Genomic DNA, 23,238 nt, shown 5'->3' with positions numbered 1-23,238 from the left:
ATGTCCAAGACCTATTCAGAGGAAAATATTAAAAATTAATAAATCACAAATATAAAAATACAGTCCAGAGCAGGGGGCCAGCAGGGAGCTCCCAGCACTGTAAAAGGCAATTTGAAACTCCACCTCATGCAGATTAAAACGAGCAGGACAAAGAACATGCCTCCTGTCACACAGGAGCACGGGGTCGGCAGCAGGGCGCCCACAGGGTCTGCCCCCAGCACCTTCCGCAGGTAATGCTGGCAATTATACCATGTGTCATCATCTATAATTATGATATCACTGCTACGGAACCCACCTTTGACTAATCTCTCCAGAAGGAGCAATTGACTTGCTGTGCAATATCTCTGTGACACACAGAGGGAAAATTCTCCACCCACTCTACAGGGTAAGAGCCGGAGATAGAAGAGAAGGGGCGCCAACCCGCCTCGAGCTGGGACGACACAGGCCACCACTCCCAAGCTGACAGAGCCACACGTGTGAGCACTATCACCAATTCAAGGCCAGCCTGGCTGTAGACTGAGACCCGAGGTGGAGACAGAGGATGAGGACAGGGGACATAAGACAAGCCACCAGCTGGAATGAAATCAAGCCTGAAAAAGGCCATCTTGTGGTATGAGGCGGTCAGGCTACTGAGACCCACAAGAAGAGAATCTTTTGTTCTGGTTCCGTGCGCTTTACAGACAAGTTCAAGGCCAATAAAAGAATGGAGGAAAAAACAAACAATGGTAAAAACAAAAAAAACACCTCACTATTCTTTTTTGGACACAGGTCTCACTCTGCAGCCATGGCTAGCCTGGAATCTGCTATGCAGACCAGGCTGGTCTCGAACTTTGGGCAATGCTGCCGTCTCTGCAGCCTGGGCACCAAGAATAGAGATGTACCACTACCTTCAGTTCACTCCTGTTTCTTGACTCCCAATCTGAATTGCCCCACTGGTGCTTTATGTCTACATGTGACAGTACAGGGGCCACTCAGGAAGAGCTTTGGCACAGGCTTTAAAACAGAAAAATCAAGGCAGTTGTCCAAAAATTGTAGAGAAAAAAAAGGTTAATAAGGAAAAGGATTTGGAGGGTTTTTTTTTCTTACTTCAAATGTCAGTCAACTCTCTAATAATATTCTTTTGTATCTCAAACACCAAACTCTAAAGAGGCACTTCTTCAGGCAAAGCCAGTCTGTGCTAAACAGATGGACAGATGTCCCTGACAGACGTCCCTGGAAGCCCATGTCCAGAAGTCCCCAGACACAGAGGTTTCTTCCTCAGCCAGACACGCGCAGCTAAGTTTAAGATAATGCACCCTTCAGCCCCCTTGCCCGCTCAGCAGTTACCTTGGGGGAGGACCACGGGCCAGGGAACCCACAAGAGCTTCTGTCTGCATCTGACCTCAGAGGGATTAGGCAGGAGGAGGCCCGGCTGCTGGTTCTCACCACGGCAGAGTGGGTACAGCCCATGAGGAGGGCCAGAAGGCCCAGCAGTCAATGCCCTATCCGGACAGACACCAGAAGCCCGGCTGCCAGCCTTCAGCCTCACACGGCCACTCTCTCCCTCTCTTCTCCACAGCATCAATGTGACACAGAGCACAGGGTGGATAAAACTCAGCAACACATGCAAGAAGCATGCATGGCTCCTCTCAGATGGATGCAGAATCCCAGCAGAGGTGTCCGCAAACTCTAGGGTCTGCTAGCAGCCAAGTGGAACAGGATCTCCACAAGAAAGCATCAAGCCTTGATGTAGAACCCCTGGCAACTTTTATCTGCATCCCTCCCGGTGAGAGGCTAGGGAAGTTCAAGCACATGATGGATAGACTGTCGTGCTCCTGGCAAAGAAAGCGGGGCTTTTCCCAAGAGCAGAATCTCAAATACACAACAGCCCCACCAGCTTACTTCTCTGGTATGCGCTGAAACACCATTTCCCAGAAGTTGGTCGGGGTGGAAGGAAGCATAGGCAGATGGCTTCCCGTCTCACTTCTGCCCTAGCCAGGTGGCCATTTTACCCCTCTGAGGCTCAGTCCCCTTGCTTGCAGACCTGCCAAACAGGACTGTGGCCAGAATGACTCTCCCTGCCTAGGAGCACTCTCCCTGCCTGGGAGCACTCTCCCTGCCTAAGCACACTCAGCACAGTCTGCAGGCTCATTTGTGGTTATAACTGGCTGGGGGTGGAGGCCTGTGCTACCACCATCTAGTAGGTACAAGCTAGAGATATTGCTGAATGCCTCACCAGGCTCAGGAGAATCCATCCCCTTGAGACAGATCACCCATGCTAATGTGCCGATACCTCCAAGGAGAAACCCTGATGTGAACCAATGCGTGGGAAGGCGCTGAGAGTTCACGTGTCCTATAGAAAAACACATCCTGTGGTTCTGAACGTGCTGCCTCCACTCAGTCAATGTTTCTTCTGGTTTTAGGGCTGGGGAAACAGCTGGGTCGGTAAAGCGCTTACCACCCAAACATGAGGACCAGGATGCAATCATCAGCACCCACGTAAGAAGCAGTGTGGCCGCACTTGCTTGTGATCCCAGACAGGTGGATCCCAGAGCTCGCTGTCCAACAGCCTAGCCTACCAGGAGCCCAGGTCCCAGTGACAGGCTCTGTCTCAAAAACTAAAGTGGACAGTTCCTAAGGAATGGCACCCCAACTCCCCACCTCATGTGGGGGTTAACCTCTGGTCTACACACACTCACACACACTCACACACATACATTCACTCACACTCCTCTTTCCTAGTTTAGTTTGTTGGCTGTTATTTTAGTCAACACATGATTAAACTCAGAACACAAAACTTCCATGCTAAAAGCTGTAAAGGGTAGAACACCAGCAGGAATGTGTGCGCACACACAGTAGGCAGCTTATGAATTCCTACAGTGTGATGAATGAGACAAAGAGCTTTAGTCCAAGATGTATGTAGATATGCCAAGTAACAGGACTTAATGAGGATGGAAGATGCCACAAAGGTAAGCTGCCAAGAGATGAGAAGGAAATATCCCAAAAGGCGGGGTCAGCAGGCATCAGCAACCTCTGCCAGATGCTGAGCTGGCTTCAGGAGGAGTCAGAGAAAGATCCGGAGCAAGGCGCCAAGCCACTAATGGAATTCAGGGTTCCTTCTAAATGCCTCTGTAGCCTCACCCAAACGGGGCTCCTGATAACCTGACTGGGTTGTCAGAGCAGTGACTGTTCAGAGGTCTGTCAGCAAGATGACAGGGGGATATCTGTGGGAGAGGAAGAGACTCATCAAGTTAGTAAAGCGGGCAACATAGGATGGGAATCCAGTTCCTGGTGGGACAAGAACAGACCCCCTCCCCACCACGAATCCAGTTTGGGCCCAACAGAAGGACTCCCACAAAAAGAAGGTACTGAGAAAGAGAAGGGCCAGCCTACCATCAACACGGTGGTGATTGAGAGTGTGCCATGAACAGTGCAAGCACATCCATGGAGCGGGCTTCAGGAAGTGTGCCCATCAACGAAATCCGGAAATGCGCCATGAGGGAAATGGGGCTCACTGTGCTCCCTGAGACCCCCCTCATCCAAGACCCCCCTTCCATCCAGGATGGAAGGAGCAAAGGAGGTCTCACCATATCTCCGCATGCTTGGCCAGAAAGTGTACTGAGATTAAGGCCTCACTAAGCAAGCTTCAGACTGTGGTAACTACATCTTAGTCACCACAGACAAAATCTACAGTCTGAAGCTGGGGGTGTAGCTCAGTCAAGTGTGTGCCTGGCCTGCACAAAGCCCTGGCACCTTGTAAAAATCAGGCCTGTAATGCCAGCGCTCAGGAAGTAGAGACAGAAGTATCTATAATTTAACGTCATTCTCAACTACATAGGGAATTTGAGGCTAGCCTGAAAGTTTGAGGCTAGCCTGGGCTACCTAAGACCCTGTCTCAAACAAAACAAATTCTATAGTCAAGGTTAATGAGAAATAACCTGAGTGTCAAAGTTATAAAACTACCAAAAGGAAAAAAAAAAATCTACCAATCTGGCCTCTCTACTTTGGAACACAACCCAGACGAGGAAGCACAGATGGACTAGTTTGTGCCTCCCGGGTCTGACTCTATGAATACAAACCCAACACTCAACTTTACCCACACCTTCATTTTCCTGTGTGACTTACAAGAGATTCGCTATTTACAAAGTTTTTTCCCTTCCTGGGCTCAGAATGTCAGTTTCCTTCTGCATCTCAGGAAGCCGCCAGCACTCGGTTCTCACTGGAGGTCACCCGAGATTCTGCCCATCCCATTACACATTCATCAGGGAGCCTTGTCTACCGGATTTGATGCATCAGGGACCTGGGATTAAAACACAGACCCTGAGCTGGATACATGGCTCAGTGGTTAAGAGCACTTGCTGCTCTTCCAGGGGACCCAAGTTCAGTTCCCAGCACCCATAGTGGCTCAGACTCATCTGTAAGAAGGCATCCACTGCCCTCTTCTGGCCTCTGCCAAAACTGCACTCATGTACAACACCCTGGTCGCCCCCCACCCCACCCCCCCAACACATATACATGTAATTTAAAATAAAATCTATACCACAGATCCCTATCAGCTATGTGATCTGAGGTAGGTCATGATATATCAGAATTTTCCCTGCATTCTCTGTAAAGAAAGTAAAGGCTGGAGAGATGGCTCAGTGATTGAGAGCACTGGCTGCTCTTCCAGAGGACCCAACCGCATGGCAGCTCACCATCTGTAACTCTGGGTTCATGGAATCTAATGCCCTCTTCTGGCTTCCACGGGCACCAGGCATACATGTGGTGTACAGACATATGTGCAGACGAAACACCCATGCACATAAAAAAATCATTCTTTTAAAACACTTTAAAAGTTTTTCAGAAGGAAATAGAATCTACATTATGGGATGCTAGGTGGACATAAGGTGGGGCCAAGTGGCACAGGTCTGTAATCCCAGATAACTGGGATGCTAAGGAAGAAGGGTTAAAAATGCAGGGCTTGCCTGGTTTACAGAGAGAATTCAACGCCAGCCTGGGCCTCAGTGAGACACTGTCTCAAAATGAAAAGTAAGAAGAGAGCTGAGAACACAGCTCATTGACAGAGTGCTTGCCAAGCATGCACAACAAGGCCCTGGGTTCAATCCCTAGGACAAAAGAAGTTTAAAAAAAAAAAAAAAAAGAACATTGGGGGAATAAAATTAAATGATGTCTATTAAAGAGCTGAACATTCTTCCTTGCATTTAGACAGCCAATAGAATAATAATTTCAGACAAATTTTTAATATGAGGCATCCACAAACTCCTTCCACAAGAATACAAATATTTCTAAAAAAAAACCCCAAAAAAACAAAAAAGGCATTCTTAGAGATAACTCGAGCCACTGAGATGACTCAATAAAGGCCCTTGCCACCAAGCTTGATGACTTGAGTCTGGTCCCCAGAACTGACACAGTAGAAAGAAAGAGAAGACTCCCTAAAGTCTTCCTCTGACCTCCACACACAGTGACACAGGAATGTGTGTGCGAATGCGTGTGCATGTACATATATGAAATAAATAAATGTGCTAAAAAATTTTAAGTCTACATTACATTAGTGTTGCTATAGCCACAACCTGTAATTTGCATGTGTCTTCTTAGCTTATATGATAAATATCATATATGTATGTGTGTGTGTGTGTGTAACATGCTCTACCATTGGGCTGCATCCCTGTGATACTGGTGTTTTTGAAGAACACAGTTTTCACGGGTGTATGTACATGGGACATATGATAAATATCAGTTGTCCTGGCCCCTTCCCTTGTCAGAGCTCATCACCATCTGTTAAACTGACACAGCCCACGCGTTGTCTGCCTCTCCCACCAAGGCGTAGGCCCCATAGGGCCGTCTCCATGGGCCAGCACCAGCATCGAACCTATAGGCACCCAGAGCTTTCTGAACATGACTCCATAGAAGGTCTCACAACTGATTACGAGGCTTGTAAAAAAATGTGACAAGAGTAAAAGGTTTCTGAACACACAGTCACCACCACAAATTAATGTGAAATCAAACGCATATGGAATCTGGGTGTTTCTGGGCACGCTCACTGTGTGGTGCAGCACCAGCTTTCCACAGCCCCGCTCTGAACACCCAGCATGAGCACTTGCACTGCTCACACCAGCATGTCACACAACACCAGGGAAAGCTGCCTGGATGCAGATGAGGGACCATGAGGACTGTGCAATCCACACATTTTGATTGCAGCAATAGGTTCTCTGTACTTACAAAATCATAATGGTTTAAGCCAGCATGGTTGTCTATGTCTTTGATCCCAGTACTCAGGAGGCAGAGGCAGGCAGATCTCTGTGAAATTCAAGACTATCCTGGTATACATAGCAAGTCCCAGGGCAGCTAAGGCTACATAGTGAGACTCTGTCTAAAATAATAAAATAAAATACAAAGGAACAAATAGAACACACCGCCATAATGGTTTAATTATGAAAACAAAACTTTGCCCTGACGGCCATTCTTAGCACGCATCACTTCGCTTCCTCTCTGCATTGTACTGTGTTGCAGTGTTTGAGTTTAAAAATTGCTATTTGACTTGCTGGCTTGCATTTCATAAAAAAAAAAAAAATCATTAAATGAATTTTGGCTTGGGATTAGATAGAATACCCAATAATTTCTGAAACGATTCTAGATATACTTCTGCCATGGGTACCGTTTATGCAAAGCGGCCTTCTCAGCATTAAGGACTATAAAATTAAGGCATCAATCAAGTCTGAGAATGATGAATCTGCAGTTTCAAATATTCAGCCAAGTTCTAGCTCTTTATGTACATATCCATTTCATTAGTGCTGAGGATAAGTGACTCCGTCTTCAACCCTAGAAGTGACTCCTCTATCAACACCTCCAGCTGGAGAACACGGTGGAAGAGGGCCGGAAAGACTCTAGGAGCCAGCGGGTGGGAAACAGGGCTGTGAAATTAGGGGCGTGAGATGGTTGCACTCACAAACTCACAATAGAGACGTACAAGACCTGCACAAGATGGAGCCTGTCGACACTCCAGCATGGATGGGCCAGGCCCACGAGGCCCTGCACCTCCAGGAGGAGCCCTGGAGTGTTATTGGGGCTGGAAGTCATTTTCTTCGGAGCTGTAGCCAATGGTCACTTGTCAATGCCCCAGTGTTCCAGCAGAAGACACGTTCATGCAGACAACCCTAATCAAACTCAGTGAGTCACAAAAAAGGTTGGGTTTTGGGGGGGGGGGTGTCTTTTTAAGATTTGGAATTTGTTTAGAGTGCGTGTGTGTGTGTGTGTGTGTGTGTGTGTGTGTGTGTGTGTGTAAAGGCCAGAGGACAATTTGAGGGAATTGGTTCTCTCCTTTCACAATATGGATCCTGGGGATTGAACTCAGGTCGTTGAGCTTGTTGGCAAGCACCTTTACCCACTGTGAGCTATTTCATCCACCCAAACACATACAAAATAATCTTAAGACTTGGAAGTAGGAAAGGGTGTTGTTGAGGAAGGGGTTTGGTGGAGTGGTAGGAGGGTGAGGGAGGGTAAAAAGAGGTGAAGAGAACCAAAATATATCATGCACACACATGAAAACAACCAAGAAAGTTAAAGAATTGCTTTAAAAATATTTTTTATGATGTATTATCAGTACATGTTTCATTTCCATGCTTGTTTCAGACACTTATGAACCTGGGTCGTGAAAGTTTGGGGGTGGTAAAGTGAGGGTGGTAAGTGGAAGAAATTGGGAAAAGCCTGCTCTAGAACACCATGGCACACACATGGTGTCTGTTGAAGGCTACGTGGAAGCCAGCCTTCCTCTAAATGATCACACACACGCACGCGCACGCACACGCACACGCACACGCACACGCACACGCACACACACACACACACACACACACACACACACACACACACACGTCAACAGGAACCAGACAAGCCCACTCCGAACAGCTGACCCCAACTCTCCGTCCACAGGGAAGTTCAGCACAGGAAATGTCCTGAGACTAGTACTGCCACCCGCTGTCACCACAAGTCTCCCCGGAACCCCTCAGCGGCCACACAGACAACAGAAACGCAAGTCTCCCCGGAACCCCTCAGCGGCCACACAGACAACAGAAACGCGACCATTTGTGGGAGACAAAAAGCACCAGTTGAGCACAGCTGGACGGTAAAATAATCAAAACGAATCCAAACTGCATCGTTGTGGGTTTTGTGTTTTTAACTGGGGGTTAAAGAGCTTGAGAAAGGGTCTCACTCATCACCCACTGACCTCAAACTCCTGGTGATTCTCCTGCCTCAGTTTCCACCCTCCCAAGCACTGAGATTATAGGCTGTACCACCACACCTGGACAAAAACATTAAAAATTTTAAATCTCAAGTTCTTCTTGACCTAAGACCATCCTCTTGGCAAGTATTAATCCGATTCCTTAGGCAAGGTGGCCAACCCAAGCTTAAAATTACACTTGAAAAGGTATGCAAAATTGTTGCATTTTATTAAGATAATTAAAAAAATCTCCAAACTTTATTGTTTCAATAAAAGCTGCTCTTAAATTGTGTTTTATTTACCTAATTCGACGGCACATTTAGTTTGGCGACTTGCATTTTCTTGTAAGCACCCAAAAGGCAATTATCTGTGAAAAATTCCCAAAGAAAAATGACACCGGACTTAATCTACAAGGAGCACCATTGCCCTGAGGCAGGACAAGGAAGACAGAGCAGAGGGAGGGTAAATCTCAGGTAGTTCTTCCAGCGGTACTCACCAGGAGTCCTCAAGAGCACACTGGGTGTATGGAGTCCCCCAAAGACATGCTACTCAGGAAAGGAGATATTAATTACCCATGACTCCCTTCGACTTCTCAGCCTGGGCACTTGACACTCCAAAGTCTCCTTGGGGGGTGTGAAGCAGTCTGCCTTTCACCCAGCAACTTGGGAGAGGAAATCAAAGTTGTTGTTCTAACTAGTTGAGTTGATGTATTACACTGTATGGTTTGAGTTGATTTGAAGATCTACACGAGGGGTTAGGGAAATGGCTTAGTCAATAAAGGCCTGAGGGCCTGAGTTTTGATTCCACTGAGCAAGGACAACACACACACCCTACCGTGGATGGGAGTGGGGAGTCCACGAGGTCTCAACCCTGCGCAAGAACTACAGGCAGCTAAGGGGTGCTGAGAACAGGAGAAATGGGCTTCTCCAGGGACAGCTCACCAATCCAAGACCAAAGGGTCAGGCCAGAAAACATGCATACAAGTAACATCATACAGAATGAGCAGGTTGTAATTTTTAAGTGTGTGTGTGTGTGTGTGTGTGTGTGTGTGAACAATTAGTGAAAAAGAGGTCACGAATTTGAAAGTGAGCAAGAAGTGATATATAGAAGGGTTTAAAGGGAGGAAGAGAGGGGGAAATGATGTAATTGCGTAATCTCAAAAAAATAAAGTAAGTTTTTGAAAGTTGGGTGTGGTGGGAGGGGGTCTGTAACCCCACCCTGGGGAAGGGGAACTCGCTGGCCAGCTGTTCCTGTGGAATGTAGTTAGAATGTAGTTTCTGCTTCAGTGAGAAACTCTGTCTCAAAGAACAAGGTGAAGGAACCAGCGGTGGCGCCGTGGGTCAAGGTGCCTGCTGCCAAGTCTGATGATCTGAATTTGATCCTTGGGACCACATGGTGTAAGGAGACTGCCAACTCCCAAAGTCACCCTCAGACCTCCACATGCACACATGGTCCCCCACTCAACATTAGTAAGTGTAATTTTAAAAATAAGGTGGAAAATGCCTGACATTGACCTCTGGCCTCTAGCCTACACACATGCACACGTACACACACAGGCACACACATACACAGAGACACACATGAGATTTCATACTGGCACCATTAATCAACCCCTTCAACGTGTGGTCATAGCATCCTTCCTGCCATCAGGCCATGGAAAAGATCCAGAAGCAGGTCCAGGAGGGGCTGACTCCACTAATCAGCCAGGTACCCCACCAACCCAGGGGCCTAGCCAAGGAAGCAGCCACGCAGCATGCATCATGAATCAGAATTTAATTCAGATAAAGGAGAGATAGCAGCACGTCCCCAAAGGCCATTAAACTTTTAACACTTCCAGCCATATCAAGTAAAATCAAACCAGAGGGACAAGAATAGAAGCTGTACAGGAATCGGCAAGAAATCGGGAATTATCAAATAGCATCAAGGACATTTGGTGTCAAGACTTTCCAGTGAAAAGCATAATGAGAAGTAGGTTGATGGTGATACCTGGGTGGGGAGTCTCAGAGACTAGCTTGACCTAGTAAGCAAATTTTGTTGATACTCCACACGCAGAAGAGAACCCAGCACCCAGCCAATCACCTTGGACCTATTTTTTTTTCTTTTCCTTCTTCTTCCTTTTCTCTCTTCCTTTTTAAAAAAACATTATTTTCATTTTATGTGTTTCTTTGCCCACAGGTATTAATAACCACGTTCATGAAGTGTCCAAGGATACCAGAAGAGGGAATCAGATCCTCTGGGACAGGAGTTACAGACAGCTGTGAGCCACCATGTGGGTGCTGGGAACTGAACCCAGGTCCTCTATAAGGACAGTACATAATCTTAACCTCTGAGCCAGCTCTCTCCTCTAAGCAATACATATTCTTACGGAGCCCTTTCTTAGTCCCCCCCTTTTAAAAATGGGTCCCATGTATCTAAGAAGCTAAAACTATATAGCTGAGAATAACATCCTCCATCTCCTGAGTGCTGGGGTTACAGGAATGCATACCCACTCAGTTTATGAGGTGCTGGGAACTGAACCTGGGCTCCCTGCATGCTAAGCCAGCACCCTGCCCACTCCCTGCATGCTAAGCCAGCACCCTGTCCACTCTCTGCACGCTAAGCCAGCACCCTGCCCACTTCCTGCACGCTAAACCAGCACCCTGCCCACTTCCTGCACGATAAGCCAGCACCCTGCCCACTTCCTGCATGCTAAGCCAGCACCCTGCCCACTGAGCTACATCCCACTTCCTGGTTGCACATTGTGGTGATAATTTGTTGTACTCTAATAAAGTTTGCCTGGAGATACAACTAGCCACAGAATTAGCCATAGAGGTCAGGCAGTGGTAACAAACACCTTTAATCCCAGCACTTGAGATCTCATGCCTTTGTTACCAGTATTTGGGAAGCACACATGCCATTAATGCCAGCACTAGGAAGGTTGAGACAGGAAGTGATATGGGTGGGCGGAGAAAGGCATATAAGGAGGGAGGAGACAGGAACTTGAGGCCCTTCCAGCTGAGGACTCAGGGGAATTCAGTCTGAGGATTCGTGGAAACAAGATCAGCTGAGGAGTTGGCGAGGTGAGAAGTAGCTGTGGCTGTTCCTTTGTCTCTGTGATCTTTCAGCATTTACCCCAATATCTGGCTCCGGGTTTTTATTATAAGACCATTTAGGATTGTGCAACACCACATTTCTTATATTTTTGCAAATTTAAATTTTTAGTCATTTGAATAATGACATCTTTAAATACATAATTTATTAAACAATACACAGTGTGAAATTCTCAGAGAGTCAAAGGGTATGCGTAAATACCTGGAGTTCAACCCCAAGTCCTAAATTGCCCCTCAGCCATTGTCATTAGCCCTTTGGGCATCTTCCCAGAGAGTATATGCAGAGTGTGTCTATAGGAGCATATGTGTGTGTCTGTTCTCGGTTTATTGATTGCTTCCATAATGGTCCACCTTCTCCATCCATTGCTTTTTACATTCTCATCGATTTCAGTGAGTCTTTTCTTGTTTAAAATCATGTTTTAAAGGTTGTCTTCTGATTGTTTTAGAGACTCAGTTGTCTTCTAGAAATGTCCCATTTGCAAGCTGTGCACTTCCAGGCCTGGGCAGAGCATTAGCTGCTGCTGCTGCTGTGAAATGCCCTGACATGAGCAACTTAAAGGAGAAGAACCTACTCTGGCTCACAGTGGGAGGGTACAGAGCATCATCATGGCAGGGAAGTCAAGGCTTCAGGAGCTTGAAGCAGCTGCTCACATCTCATGCACAATCAGAGAGGGATGCATGCCGCTGCTCAGCTCCCTTCTCTACTTACACAGTCCAGGACCCAGCCAGGGAATGGTGCCACCCACAGTGGGCGGGTCATGCCCTCAGAGCAGGCGTGTCCAGAGGTTCAGTTGATTCTAGAGACTGCCAAGTCGATAACTAACACTAATCATCACAAGTAGTCTGGTATTGACTGTTCTCCTGGGAGTCTCTCACGGAGTCCAGTCTAGCAACCACACTGTCAGCTCAGCGTCCCTCATGGAAATTAACTCAGAAGCTGGTTCTGTACTCAGAACATGACAGAACATTCCAGTGGATGACTGACTTTCCTCTTGCAGTGGAACCCAGCCCTGGTGGGTACTAACCAGTGCTGTCCACCCCTCACTCAACAGCACTTGCCTCTAGTCACCCCACAACTACTCAGAAGGTGAGATCAGAGCCATTCACAACCACACACAATATGAACATTGCCAACATAGATGGGGTTTTAGTTTTGTTCTGGGTTTTTTAGTGTGTTTTACTGTACTGCGGATTAAATCTGAAGCTGCGTGCAGACTAGGCAGGTGTTCTATCACTGGAGGCTGCTGGAACTCCCTACCAAACATTTTGGGGAAATGTCATTACAGTCGGGGTTCTGGGGTGATTCTGTGTTCCATTTTTAGATAGGACCTAGCTCAACAACTCAGCCACCCATGAGCAAATGTTCACACAGACAGGCATGTTTGAGTAACAGAAGAAACTGTTATATGGGCTAGGGAGATGGCTCAGTCAGAAAAGTGCTTGCCTCACAAGCATGAGGATCTGAGTTCAAGTCCCCAAGACCTGCTTAGAAAGCTGGGCGTGGTGGCTCACTCTCATAATCCCAGGGCTGGCAAGCTGAGAGAAGAAACAGATCTCTAGACGCTTGCTGAACACCAAGTCTAGCCTACTCCAGGAAGTTCCAAGCTAACCAGAGACCTGTCTCAAGCAAAGGTTGAAGGTACCCGAGGGAGCACACCATGTCCTCTGACACACACTCATGGGCCTGCATGTCCCCTCCCACACACGCCCCGCCTGCACACACCCCGAAAAGGAAGAACTAATATCTGTGACGTGTTTGACATCATAAAGCTAACTCCACCACAGGGCTGATATCATTACTTTGCCCAGTGTGCTAAACTGGGAACTGAGGCTAAGAGAGAATGTTACCCCCACGGGCAGCTGGAGGCACCAGGCTAGTTAGGTATGAGTGACCCAGATACAGCCAAAAGTCAGCTCCATACCCTGCTCCTCATAGCAGGTAGTCCATAAACAGCTCTCTCGTTTCAAAAAAAAAAAAAAAGATGAAAAACATAAAATGTCAACCCACAGAGAAAACACTTGCAAATCAACAATCTGACAAAGATCTGTCTGGAAGCTAGAATAAACCAAGAGCCTGGAAGACTCAGCTTTAAAAAAAAAATCAATCACAGACAATATACAGTTTTAATAAACATGTTTTGAAAGAAGATATATGGATGACTAATTAGCATACAGGGAAACACAACATCAATGTTCATTAGAGAAACGCAAATGAGAAATCAGAGAGAGAGAGAGCGCACCCCATTGCTGCCTGGCAAATGTTGGCAAGGTATGGAAAAATGGAACAATCAAATGTGCTGATAAGAATGCCAAAGGGACCTAGAGAGGTGGCTCAGCAGTTAGGAGCAGTGACCGTGCTTCCAAAGGACTCAGGTTCGATACCCAGCACCCACAGGGCAGCTCCCAGCCATCTGTTACTCTAATTCCAGGGGATTCAATGCCCTCTTTGGGCACCAGACATGCACATGGTGCACAGACACACATGTAAGCAAAACCATCACACACAACAAATGGAAGGAAGGAAGGAAGGAAGGAAGGAAGGAAGGAAGGAAGGAAGGAAGGAAGGAAGGAAGGAAGGAGGTGAGGGGAAGGGAAGAAGAGAAGGGAAGGGAAGGGAAGGGAAGGGAAGAGAAGGGAAGGGAAGGGAAGGGAAGATGATGACAACCACCACCACCACAGGGTGATGCTCTTGCTCTAGAAAACAGTGTGCTTGGGGTATACATCCTAAAGAATAAAAACCTACACAAACACACACAGAGGTTCATAGTTATGTTTTTCTTAACAGTCAACAAGTGAAAGCAGGGGCTGGGGAGACAGCTCAGTGGGAAGGGGGAGTGTTTGCCTCCCATGCCTTCTGTTCCATCTCCAGTACCACATGAGGAGGAGGGGGGGAGGAGGAGGAGGAGGGGGATGGGGAGGGGGAGGAGGAGGAGGCAGAGAGGGAAGGAGGGGGAGGAGGAGGAGGAGGAAAAAATGATGGTGATGGGGTATATTTTGCTTTAATGTTACACCTGATTTTTTACTGCCTGGAGAAACTGTTCTCTGTACATGAAAGGTATCCTCATACTTGACGTAACACTAACCACTGTTAATATTTAGGAAAATAGGTAACTTTAGGTCTGGTTTTGAAGAATACAGGTCCATCAGTATCATGACTAACACTAGGATTCCTGATACAATACTAACCCTGCTCTTAATGATTGGGGGAGGGGGGGCAAAGCCCACATTCACAGAATGACTAGGTTAGATCCACCTGCCATGGGTCACAACAGCATTAGATGTGATTTCTCTTAGGACACACAGTAAAGAATGCTGTGGCCCAGGTGACATGTGGCCAGTATAGGGACACAGAGAATAAATCACTATGGCTCTGGGGTCAGGAGGCATCACAGTACAGGGGCCTTGAGAACAGCACAAAGGAGCACACCTTGACTGTGTAAGTACAGCATGTATGAAGTAAGGTGGCATCAGAGAACAGGTTGCTGGGGACCACTGGCCTAGAAAGCCCACTTCAGGGTGTGGTGATATTGTGTTCCCCAAAATATTGTTTGTTTGTTTTTTTTTTTTGGTTTTTCGAGACAGGGTTTCTCTGTGTAGCTTTGCGCCTCTCCTGGAACTCACTCGGTAGTCCAGGCTGGCCTCGAACTCACAGAGATCCGCCTGGCTCTGCCTCCCGAGTGCTGGGATTAAAGGCGTGCGCCACCACCGCCCGGCTGTGTTCCCCAAAATATTATGCATCCTAATAAACTTATCTGGGGTCAGAGAACAGAACAGCCACTAGATATAGAAGCCAGAAAAAGGTGGCACACACACCTTTAATCCTAGCATTCCAGAGGCAGAGATCTGTCTGGATCTCTGAGTTCAAAGCCACACTGGAAACAGCTAGGTGTGGTAACAAGAGCCTTTAATCCCAGGAAGTCATGGCAGAAAGCAGAAAGGTATATAAGGCGTGAAAACCAGGAACTAGGCAGGTTAAGCTTTTAGGCTTTTGAGTAGCAGTTCAGCTGAGATTCATTCTGGATGAGAACTCAGAAGCTTCCAGTCTGAGGAAACAGGATCAGCTGAGGAATTGGCAAGGTGAGGAAGCTGTGGCTTGTTCTGCTTCTCTAATCTTCCAGCATTCACCCCAATACCTGGCTCCAGGTTTGTTTTATTAGTAAGACCTTCTAACAATTCATGCTGCATCAGGGGACCATGCCCAGAGCGGGAGGAGTCACGTGGAAACAGAGGGGCATCCAATGACAAGACATCATCTTAGGAAGTTAAGGACCACTAAAGGATGCTGGAACCAGGGAACAACACACTGGGAAGCCATCCCCTACTCCTGCAGATATTTGCTCTGTACACAACTCCAGTCTGTGAGACGTCATGCCACAAGACAGAAGTGGTTCACTCAAGTAAGAAAGGCTCACTTCCTGTCACATAGACAAGGTAACTGGAGGAGTGAAGGAAGTCAAGATCTCAGTGCCACAGCTCTAGACCAGACCTCACAGCCGGGAGGGAGCGGGAAGGAGAAAAAGAAAGATCCATTTCACCTTTTGAAAGGGAATGCACACAGGTGTTATATAGTTCAAGATTAAATAGACACTGGGAGAGCCCTTTTCTAGAAATGATTAGGTGATATTTTATTTGTACTGAAATGTGATTTTATTTGTATGTTAATAAATAAAGTTGCCTGGGGGTCAGAGCTAGTAGCAAGCCATAGCAGAAGTCTGGCAGTGGTAGCACATGCCCTTAATCCCGATCACATGACAGGCAGATCTCTGTGTGTTCAAGGACACCACCAGCATGGAGACACACACCTTTAATCTCAATACTAACCATAGAAGACCTGGAGGTCTGTATAGACAGGCAGTGCCGAGGAGGTCATGTGGTTGGGTTTACAACCAATGAGAAGGCAGAACAAACAGTCAATAAAAAGGACAGACACACAGGAAGTAGCTCTCTTGCGGAGAGGTAGGACAGCAGCGGCAGTGAAGGGTAAGAAAGGGTTTCCTAGCTCTTCACTACTGCTCTGACCTCTAGGGCTTTTAACTCTGGATTTGGCTCTGTGTTTCTTATTTAACAAGATTGTTCATCTACAAACCAGCTTTAACCAGCTTTGTCCCACAGAATTTTTTGTGAACATGAAATCATTCTACACAGGTACTGCCAAGCACACAGTCAGCAGTCCACTGTGACCACGGAGCAACTGAAGCCACATGGTGTGTGCATATGTTGTATGCACACATTTTCTTCAAGTGTGTGCCCATGTTGCATGCACACACGTGTGTGTAGGTCACATGCCTCTGTGCGCACACAGGGGCCAGAGGAAGGCGTCAGCACTCTCCTCTGCCACCTCCAACTTGTTCCCTTGAGGCAGGGTCTCTCACTGGACCTGGACCTTGCATTTTTTCAGCTAGCTGGCAGCCAGAGAGCCCAGTGATTAATCTCCTGCCCTGTTATTAATAGCTTAACCAGTATTCCTGAAAGGAACCAGAGAATATCTACCCTGAAATCAAATTTTCCTTCAGAGTCTGAACCCTCCCCTTCTCTCCGGTGATTCGTTGAATATGCAAATATTCAAGGTTCGTTCTCTGCTCCACTTCCTGCTACAAATCAGTCATTTAAACACAACCATAAACTATAAACTCACTGGAAGGAAACAGGTTTTCAGACTTTTGGCAGAAGAAAAGCCCTTACAAAACACAATGCAAAACCAAGACCCAAACATGGAAATTTTTATAAACTTGACCATAAAAAATTAAAATGTTACACTTAGCAAAAAATTTACTCAGTTTTTTGTATGGGGAGGTCTGCCTGTAATCCCAGCACAGAAGGCTGAATTAGGACTGTGAGTTCAAAGTCAGCCTGGGTTACACAGTGAGACCTTGTCTCAAAGAATAATAAAAATTCAATATGCAAATAGGAGAAAATCGATAACAGTAGAAATGACAGATAAAATATCCTCATAAACGAAGAGCAATTGCAAATCAAGAAGGGAACTGAAGTTGACGGAAAAACAGAGTATAAAATGGAGTTTACATGTGAGTGACAAGTGAACAGGACAGAGCTCTGTGCTGGGTGAGGACTTGGCATGGACAAGGCCCTCGGTAGTTTTGAAAACCTGACATGTGTCGGTGCGCATCTGAAGGCATACTGAGCCACAGACATGACTGATGAAATGGAAATGTGCCTGTTTCTACCTGCGGCATCCAGAACTGAGTGTTCGTCATGTGAAGGTTTGTACGTGGGGAAAGCGAACGATCACACACTGAATTAGTGGAAGTCAGAGCAACGTTTCATCATTATGTATGCACAAGAATGGTGTGTGTGTGTGTGTGTGTGTGTGTGTGTGTGTGAGAGAGAGAGAGAGAGAGAGAGAGAGAGAGAGAGAGAGAGAGAGAGAGAGAGAGAGAGAGAGAGAGAGACAAGGCTACCTATGAGAGAGGTCACAGAGGACCCTGGTGACCTGCTCTCTCACTTTCCACCTTATTTCCCTTGAGACAGGGTCTCTCACTGAACCTAGAGATAGGCTGTCCATCAGTAAGTTCCAGGGAGCCTCCTGTCCCCACCCACCACAGTGATGGGGTTACAGGCATGTGTGTGACTTTTCCTTTAACTGGGCTCTGGGATTTGAACTCAGCTCCTCGTGCTTGTACAGCAAGCACTCTTAACCACTCCGCATCTCTCCAACTTCTATGGCAACCTTTTTTAGAAGATCATTTAGCAATGTCTGTGAAAATTCAGAGGACAGTAGGGCATGGTGGCACATGCCCGTTAAACCCTGTAATCCAGAATTCAAGGACAGCCTGGGCTACCTGAGACTGCCTCCAAAACTCCATGAAGAAGGAAGGAAAGAAAAATTCAGACAACTTAATAAAGCAATGATATCCATTTTTTTGAGTACCACTCAGCACCCTAAAAAGATGAAAGCTGATGCATGTGCCATATATGGAGAGATCTCAAAAAAATTATTAATAAGTGAAGAAAAGCAAGAGATTTCATCCATATAAAACTAGAGATACAGGTTCAGACAGATGTACACACGCCAACCAATACACCTTAGCACTTACCTGATTTTACCAGAGCACACACAAGACCAACCCACTACAGTCGTCTCCAGGAAGCATATCTGACAATGGGTTGGGACTGAACCTTTTTATTTATATTCATCTATTTCATGAAAATAAAAAGTGGAGAGCTGGGGATATGGCTCAGTTGGTAAAGGGCTCACCTAGCATGCACAAGGCCCCCGAGTTCAGACCCCAGCATCACATAAACCAGTCATCGAGGCAGACTCCTGTGATCCCAGTACTCAAGGCATCTGTCAAGAGTCCAGGGCTAGCCTAGCCTACACAGTGGAGACAGACTCAGAAGTCCATGGTCATCCTTGGCTACATAGCAAATGAGACTCAAAAGAAGAAAAAGAGCGGGAGGAACATAAAGGAAAGAAAACAAACTACCCTGTCTAGGCATTTCTCAAATACTAAGGAAATGGCCAGAAATTCCCTCTCTGGTTCCTGGAAAACAGTCAGAGAGGAAATGACTCAGGACAGGCCAAGGGGGGTACCTCAAGTGAGGGCAACAGTCCAAAGCAAGCAAGTAGAGGAAAAGGGGTTTCCTTCCAAAACTAATCTAAACTCAGTGGAAGGAATCATTTTCGACTTGTATTCAGAGGTAGAGCAAAGTATAAAGCCAACTACGGTGGCTCTCACCTACAAACCAGCACCCAGGAGGCTGAGATAAGAGATCTGTCATGAGTCCAAAGCTACCCTGGGCTACACAGTGAGGCTTGTAGTCCCACTGAGGGTGGGAGGGTAGCATCAAGAAACCTAAGCTACTAAAACATCCCATGGAGCCATTAGCTAAGAGCCAAGCAGCTTCCAGCATTTGGAAGGACTGGAAGCTTGAAGCATTGGAGAAGGGATATAGCTCAGTGGAAAAGCACTTGCCTAGAGAGTGCAAGGCCTTAGGTTCGATCCCCAGCACCACAACAAAAGAATCCAAGTTTGAAGTGCAGTCCTTTCTATCAGAAAAATGGAACAGAGAAACACAGCAACTAGATGCCATAACCACGTCTGAACCAATGAGGAAGCCTTTATGTGCCCATTTTAGCCAACATGTATTGTTCTGCATAAACGCATCTGGCATTGGCAGCCTGCATTTTAGTGTTTGGCCAGGCTCCAAAATAAGCCATGAAAATGCCCACCTTCTCTCCCCGTCTCGCCAAACACAAGCTCCCCCAAGATTCTGAGAGCAGAATAAGTCAAAAATGCCAAATGTATTTCCCCCAAACTTCATACGCTTAGAATGCAGGAGCTCCCTGCAAGCAAGTACCTGATCATTGTCAGGTTTTGGTTCCTACACCATGGAGTCTTCCTGAACTGTACCTCAGGGTACTCTGTCTCCACAGTGAAACCTCCCACTCAAGCTTCTCTGCAAGCCAATTAGCAGCTCTCTGTGCTAACAAGAGTAAGCACCCAATGCCCACAGAGCCAAGCCCTGGCACCTGTGTGCCTCTGCCTGCTACCATGGCTTTGAACTGAGATACAGCAAGACAAAGACGAATTCTGTGACAATGGGTAACTTTTAAGGTAAGTTGAGGGAATGGAGAGATAGCTCTATGGTTAAAGAGCTTGCTGCACAAACATGAAAATCTGAGTTCAGATCCCCAGTATCCATGTAAAATTCCAGCAGTGACACCAGCCTGTAACCTCAGCAACTAGGGGAGTGGAGACAGGAAGCTTCCTGGAGCTCATTGGCCAGCCAGCCTGGCCAAACTGATGAGATCCAGGTTCAGTAAGAGACCCTGTCTCAATAAATAAGATACCAAACCCAACACTGACCTCTGGATTCAATGTGCATATGTGTATGTACACACACACACATGCACAAACATGAACATGAACACACAATCAAGATGCAAAATATGGTCATCCCCCATCCCTGAAATAAACGGGCTCCGAACAGCCACCCAGGTGACTCGGAAGCCCTCTCCCCCTTCTCAGGTGACTCAGAAGGCCCCTCCTCCTCTGCTTACCTACCTTGGAATTGGTCTCCATGTGGTATTTGGCGCAAGCTCGAAGCTGAGTCACCCAGAATTGCCTCTCCTTTGCATCAGCAGCTGAAACAGAGAAGAGGGAGAAAAGAAGACTTGCAGAGATTGTTGCCAAGCACAGCAACTGACTTGGACGCCCACCTATAGAGGATGGAGACCTAGAGAGTGAGAGATAGAAGGAGGGAAGAGTAAACGTGGGGACTATTCTGACAGCCTGACTGAACAAAAGGAACCAGATGACATCCAGATATCACACAGGAAAAATGTCTTCCAAAATGCCAGTCACAGTAACTAATGATTAGGCCATTTGTTCTCAACCTCCTCTGGGAAAGTCACTGAGTATTTAATAAGGCAGCAGCAGGCACAGCACACGTGTTGTTTTTAAATGCCTCTCTACCTTGTGTGGCTAATAAAAGTCCTCCAGCGCCCTTAGTTATACCGAAGCACTATCAAAGATTTGTGTAATGACTGAACCAAGGAAGATACCAAATGCTGCCTTGGAGAACCTCAGATTTCTCTCAGAGACACTAAGGCTGGGTGTGGTGGTTTGAATGTCATTGGCCCCATAATCTCATAGGGAGTGGCACTATTAGGAGGTGTGGCTTTGCTGGAGGAAGTATGTCACTGTGGGGGTGGCCTTTGAGGTTTTCTACACTCAGGATACTGCCCAGTGTCTCAGTTGACTTCCTGTTGCCTGCAAGATGTAGCCAGCATCGTGTCTGCTGCATGCTGCATACTCCCCACCATGACGATAATGGACTGAAACTCTGAAATTGTAAGTGAGCCCCAATTAAATGTTTTCCTTTTTAAGAGTCCCCATAGTCATGGTGTCTCTTCATAGCAACAGAAACCCTAAGATAATAGTAGTAGTAGTAATAATAATAATAATAATAATAATAATAATAATAAAAGAAGTCTTGCTGGGCCTGGTGGCATACACCTGGCAATCCTAGCACTCAGGAGCCTGAGGCAAAAGGATCTAGAGTTCAAGGCCAACAAGGCTTAAGGAGTCAAGTTCTAAGCCAGTGTGGCTAGAGCATAGAATGAGGCTTCATCTTTTTGAAAGGTTGGGGGTGGGTGTTGCTAGGGAGACAGCACAGTTGGTAAAATGCTTGTTGTATGAGCATGAGGACCCCAGTTCAGATCCTGAGCAGCCATGTGAAAAGTCAGGCACTGTGGAGCATCCCTGTAGCTCCAGTGCTGGAAAGCAGAGACAGGAGGATGTCTGGGACTTGCTAGACAACCAACCTAGTCAAATTGGTGAGCTCCAGGTTAAAAGAGAAACTCTATCTCAAAAAATAAGGTGGCTAATGATTGAGGAAGATTCCCAGTGCTGACCTCGGCCTTCACACACATACAAAGGTGCACACACACAGTGTAAAGGAGAGAGAGAGAGAGAGAGAGAGAGAGAGAGAGAGAGAGAGAGAGAGAAGCACAGGATAATCATATGATCATATTCTTCCATCCACACCCACTCCTCAAATAATACTCATAATTATTCTTAAATATCATGGACATATAAGTTCTAAAACATCTAAATCATCAACTTAACTGCAATTAACTACACAATATCACTAAAAAACTAACTGTGCAAATGGTAACTATGCAAAATAAAAAATGATTCCCATGGAAATTATACTTGTTTACAAAGATGAGTCCAAGTGTCATTTGTCAAAACTCAGCTCCAGTTTGATGTTCCAAGTAAAGAAATCCAGAGTCAGGGCTGGAGAGAGCTCAGTTCCCAGCACCCACACATTGGCTCACAACTGTCTGTGCCAAGGGATCCACACTCTCTTCTAGCCCTCTCCCACACCAGGCACATATGTGGTGCACAGACATACATGCAAAGCAAAACACTAAGTGTATACAACATTAAAAAAACAGAGTTGGAAAGTGTGGTGACACACGCCCATAATCTCTGCACCCAGGAGCCTGAGACAGAGAACTGCTGTGAGTGTGAGGCTAGCCTGGGCTACATAGTGAGTCCCAGGACAGTCTGGGTTATAATGTGAAACACTGTCTCAAAAAGAAAGGGAAGGAGGAAGGGGAGGAAAGAAAGAAAGGAGAGAAACAGAAGGAGGGAGGGAGAGGGGAAGAGAAATTCTCTGCACAGTCCCATATGGGCCTTTCAAAATCCCAAATGATACATTTGCCAAGAGGCCAACTGCCCAAAGATGATAAGCACAGTGTAGGACTGGGAAAATTAACTTCCAAAGTTTCTGCATCAGAAATATTCCCCAAAGCTTCACTATTCATGATATACTGAGCCAACTCCATCGTGCTCAGGGAATGAGAAAACAGACCATGAGCGCCTCATGGGTCAGACACAGAGAAGCCATAACATGCAGATAACTAACCTGCTAGTTTTGAAGCTGATAAAGTTCAGCTAAACTTGTGACTGGGTCATGGAGAATTTAACAATAATTTCAGATTTGCTATTGAAATTGCTCTTTAAAAAAAAAAAGAAACTGGAAAGGGCTGGAGAGATGACTCAGCAGTTAAGAGCACACACTGCTCTTGCAAAGGACGCTAGTTTGGTTCCCAGCACCCACATCAGGCAGCTCTCAACTGCTTGTAACTTCAGCTCCAGGGAGAGCCAATGCCCTCTTCTGGCCTCCATAGGTACTGCACTCACATGAACAAACCCACACATAGATATACACACAATTTAAAAATAAAATCCTTTTTTTTTTTTAAATCAGAGCTTAATAATCCACAGAATAGTAACAACTCAACAAGTTAAAATGGCTCAACTATGGAAGGACTAGGTTTTGTGTCTTTTTATCAACCACACATGTGGAGGGGAAATTCCATTAGGTTTCCCTTCTATGGTCTCTGCACTGACAATTTATTAAGCAATAAATAGCAAAGCGACACCAAAGACCACATAAATCCAGTCAGCTGGAAGCCAT

At 46.4% G+C, this 23,238-nt stretch overlaps 1 protein-coding gene across 2 annotated transcripts in view; it reads right to left on the bottom strand.

The window, feature by feature from the left end:
- The window catches only part of Osbpl10 (oxysterol binding protein like 10), a 248,742-nt gene that overhangs the window by 140,110 nt on the left and 85,394 nt on the right, over positions 1-23,238 (bottom strand). For both annotated transcript variants that reach the window (XM_052723469.1, XM_052723478.1), the window contains exon 3: positions 20,313-20,392. In XM_052723469.1, coding sequence (XP_052579429.1) covers positions 20,313-20,392 — 80 coding nt within the window. The remainder of the gene's footprint in view (positions 1-20,312; positions 20,393-23,238) is intronic.

The sequence above is a fragment of the Peromyscus californicus genome, unplaced genomic scaffold (genome assembly GCF_007827085.1).
Source record: "Peromyscus californicus insignis strain IS unplaced genomic scaffold, ASM782708v3 Scaffold_11__1_contigs__length_118956290, whole genome shotgun sequence".
NCBI classification, from domain to species: domain Eukaryota; kingdom Metazoa; phylum Chordata; class Mammalia; order Rodentia; family Cricetidae; genus Peromyscus; species Peromyscus californicus.
Note: the sequence above shows the minus strand (reverse complement) of the source record. Positions and strands in the feature narration are given on the sequence as shown.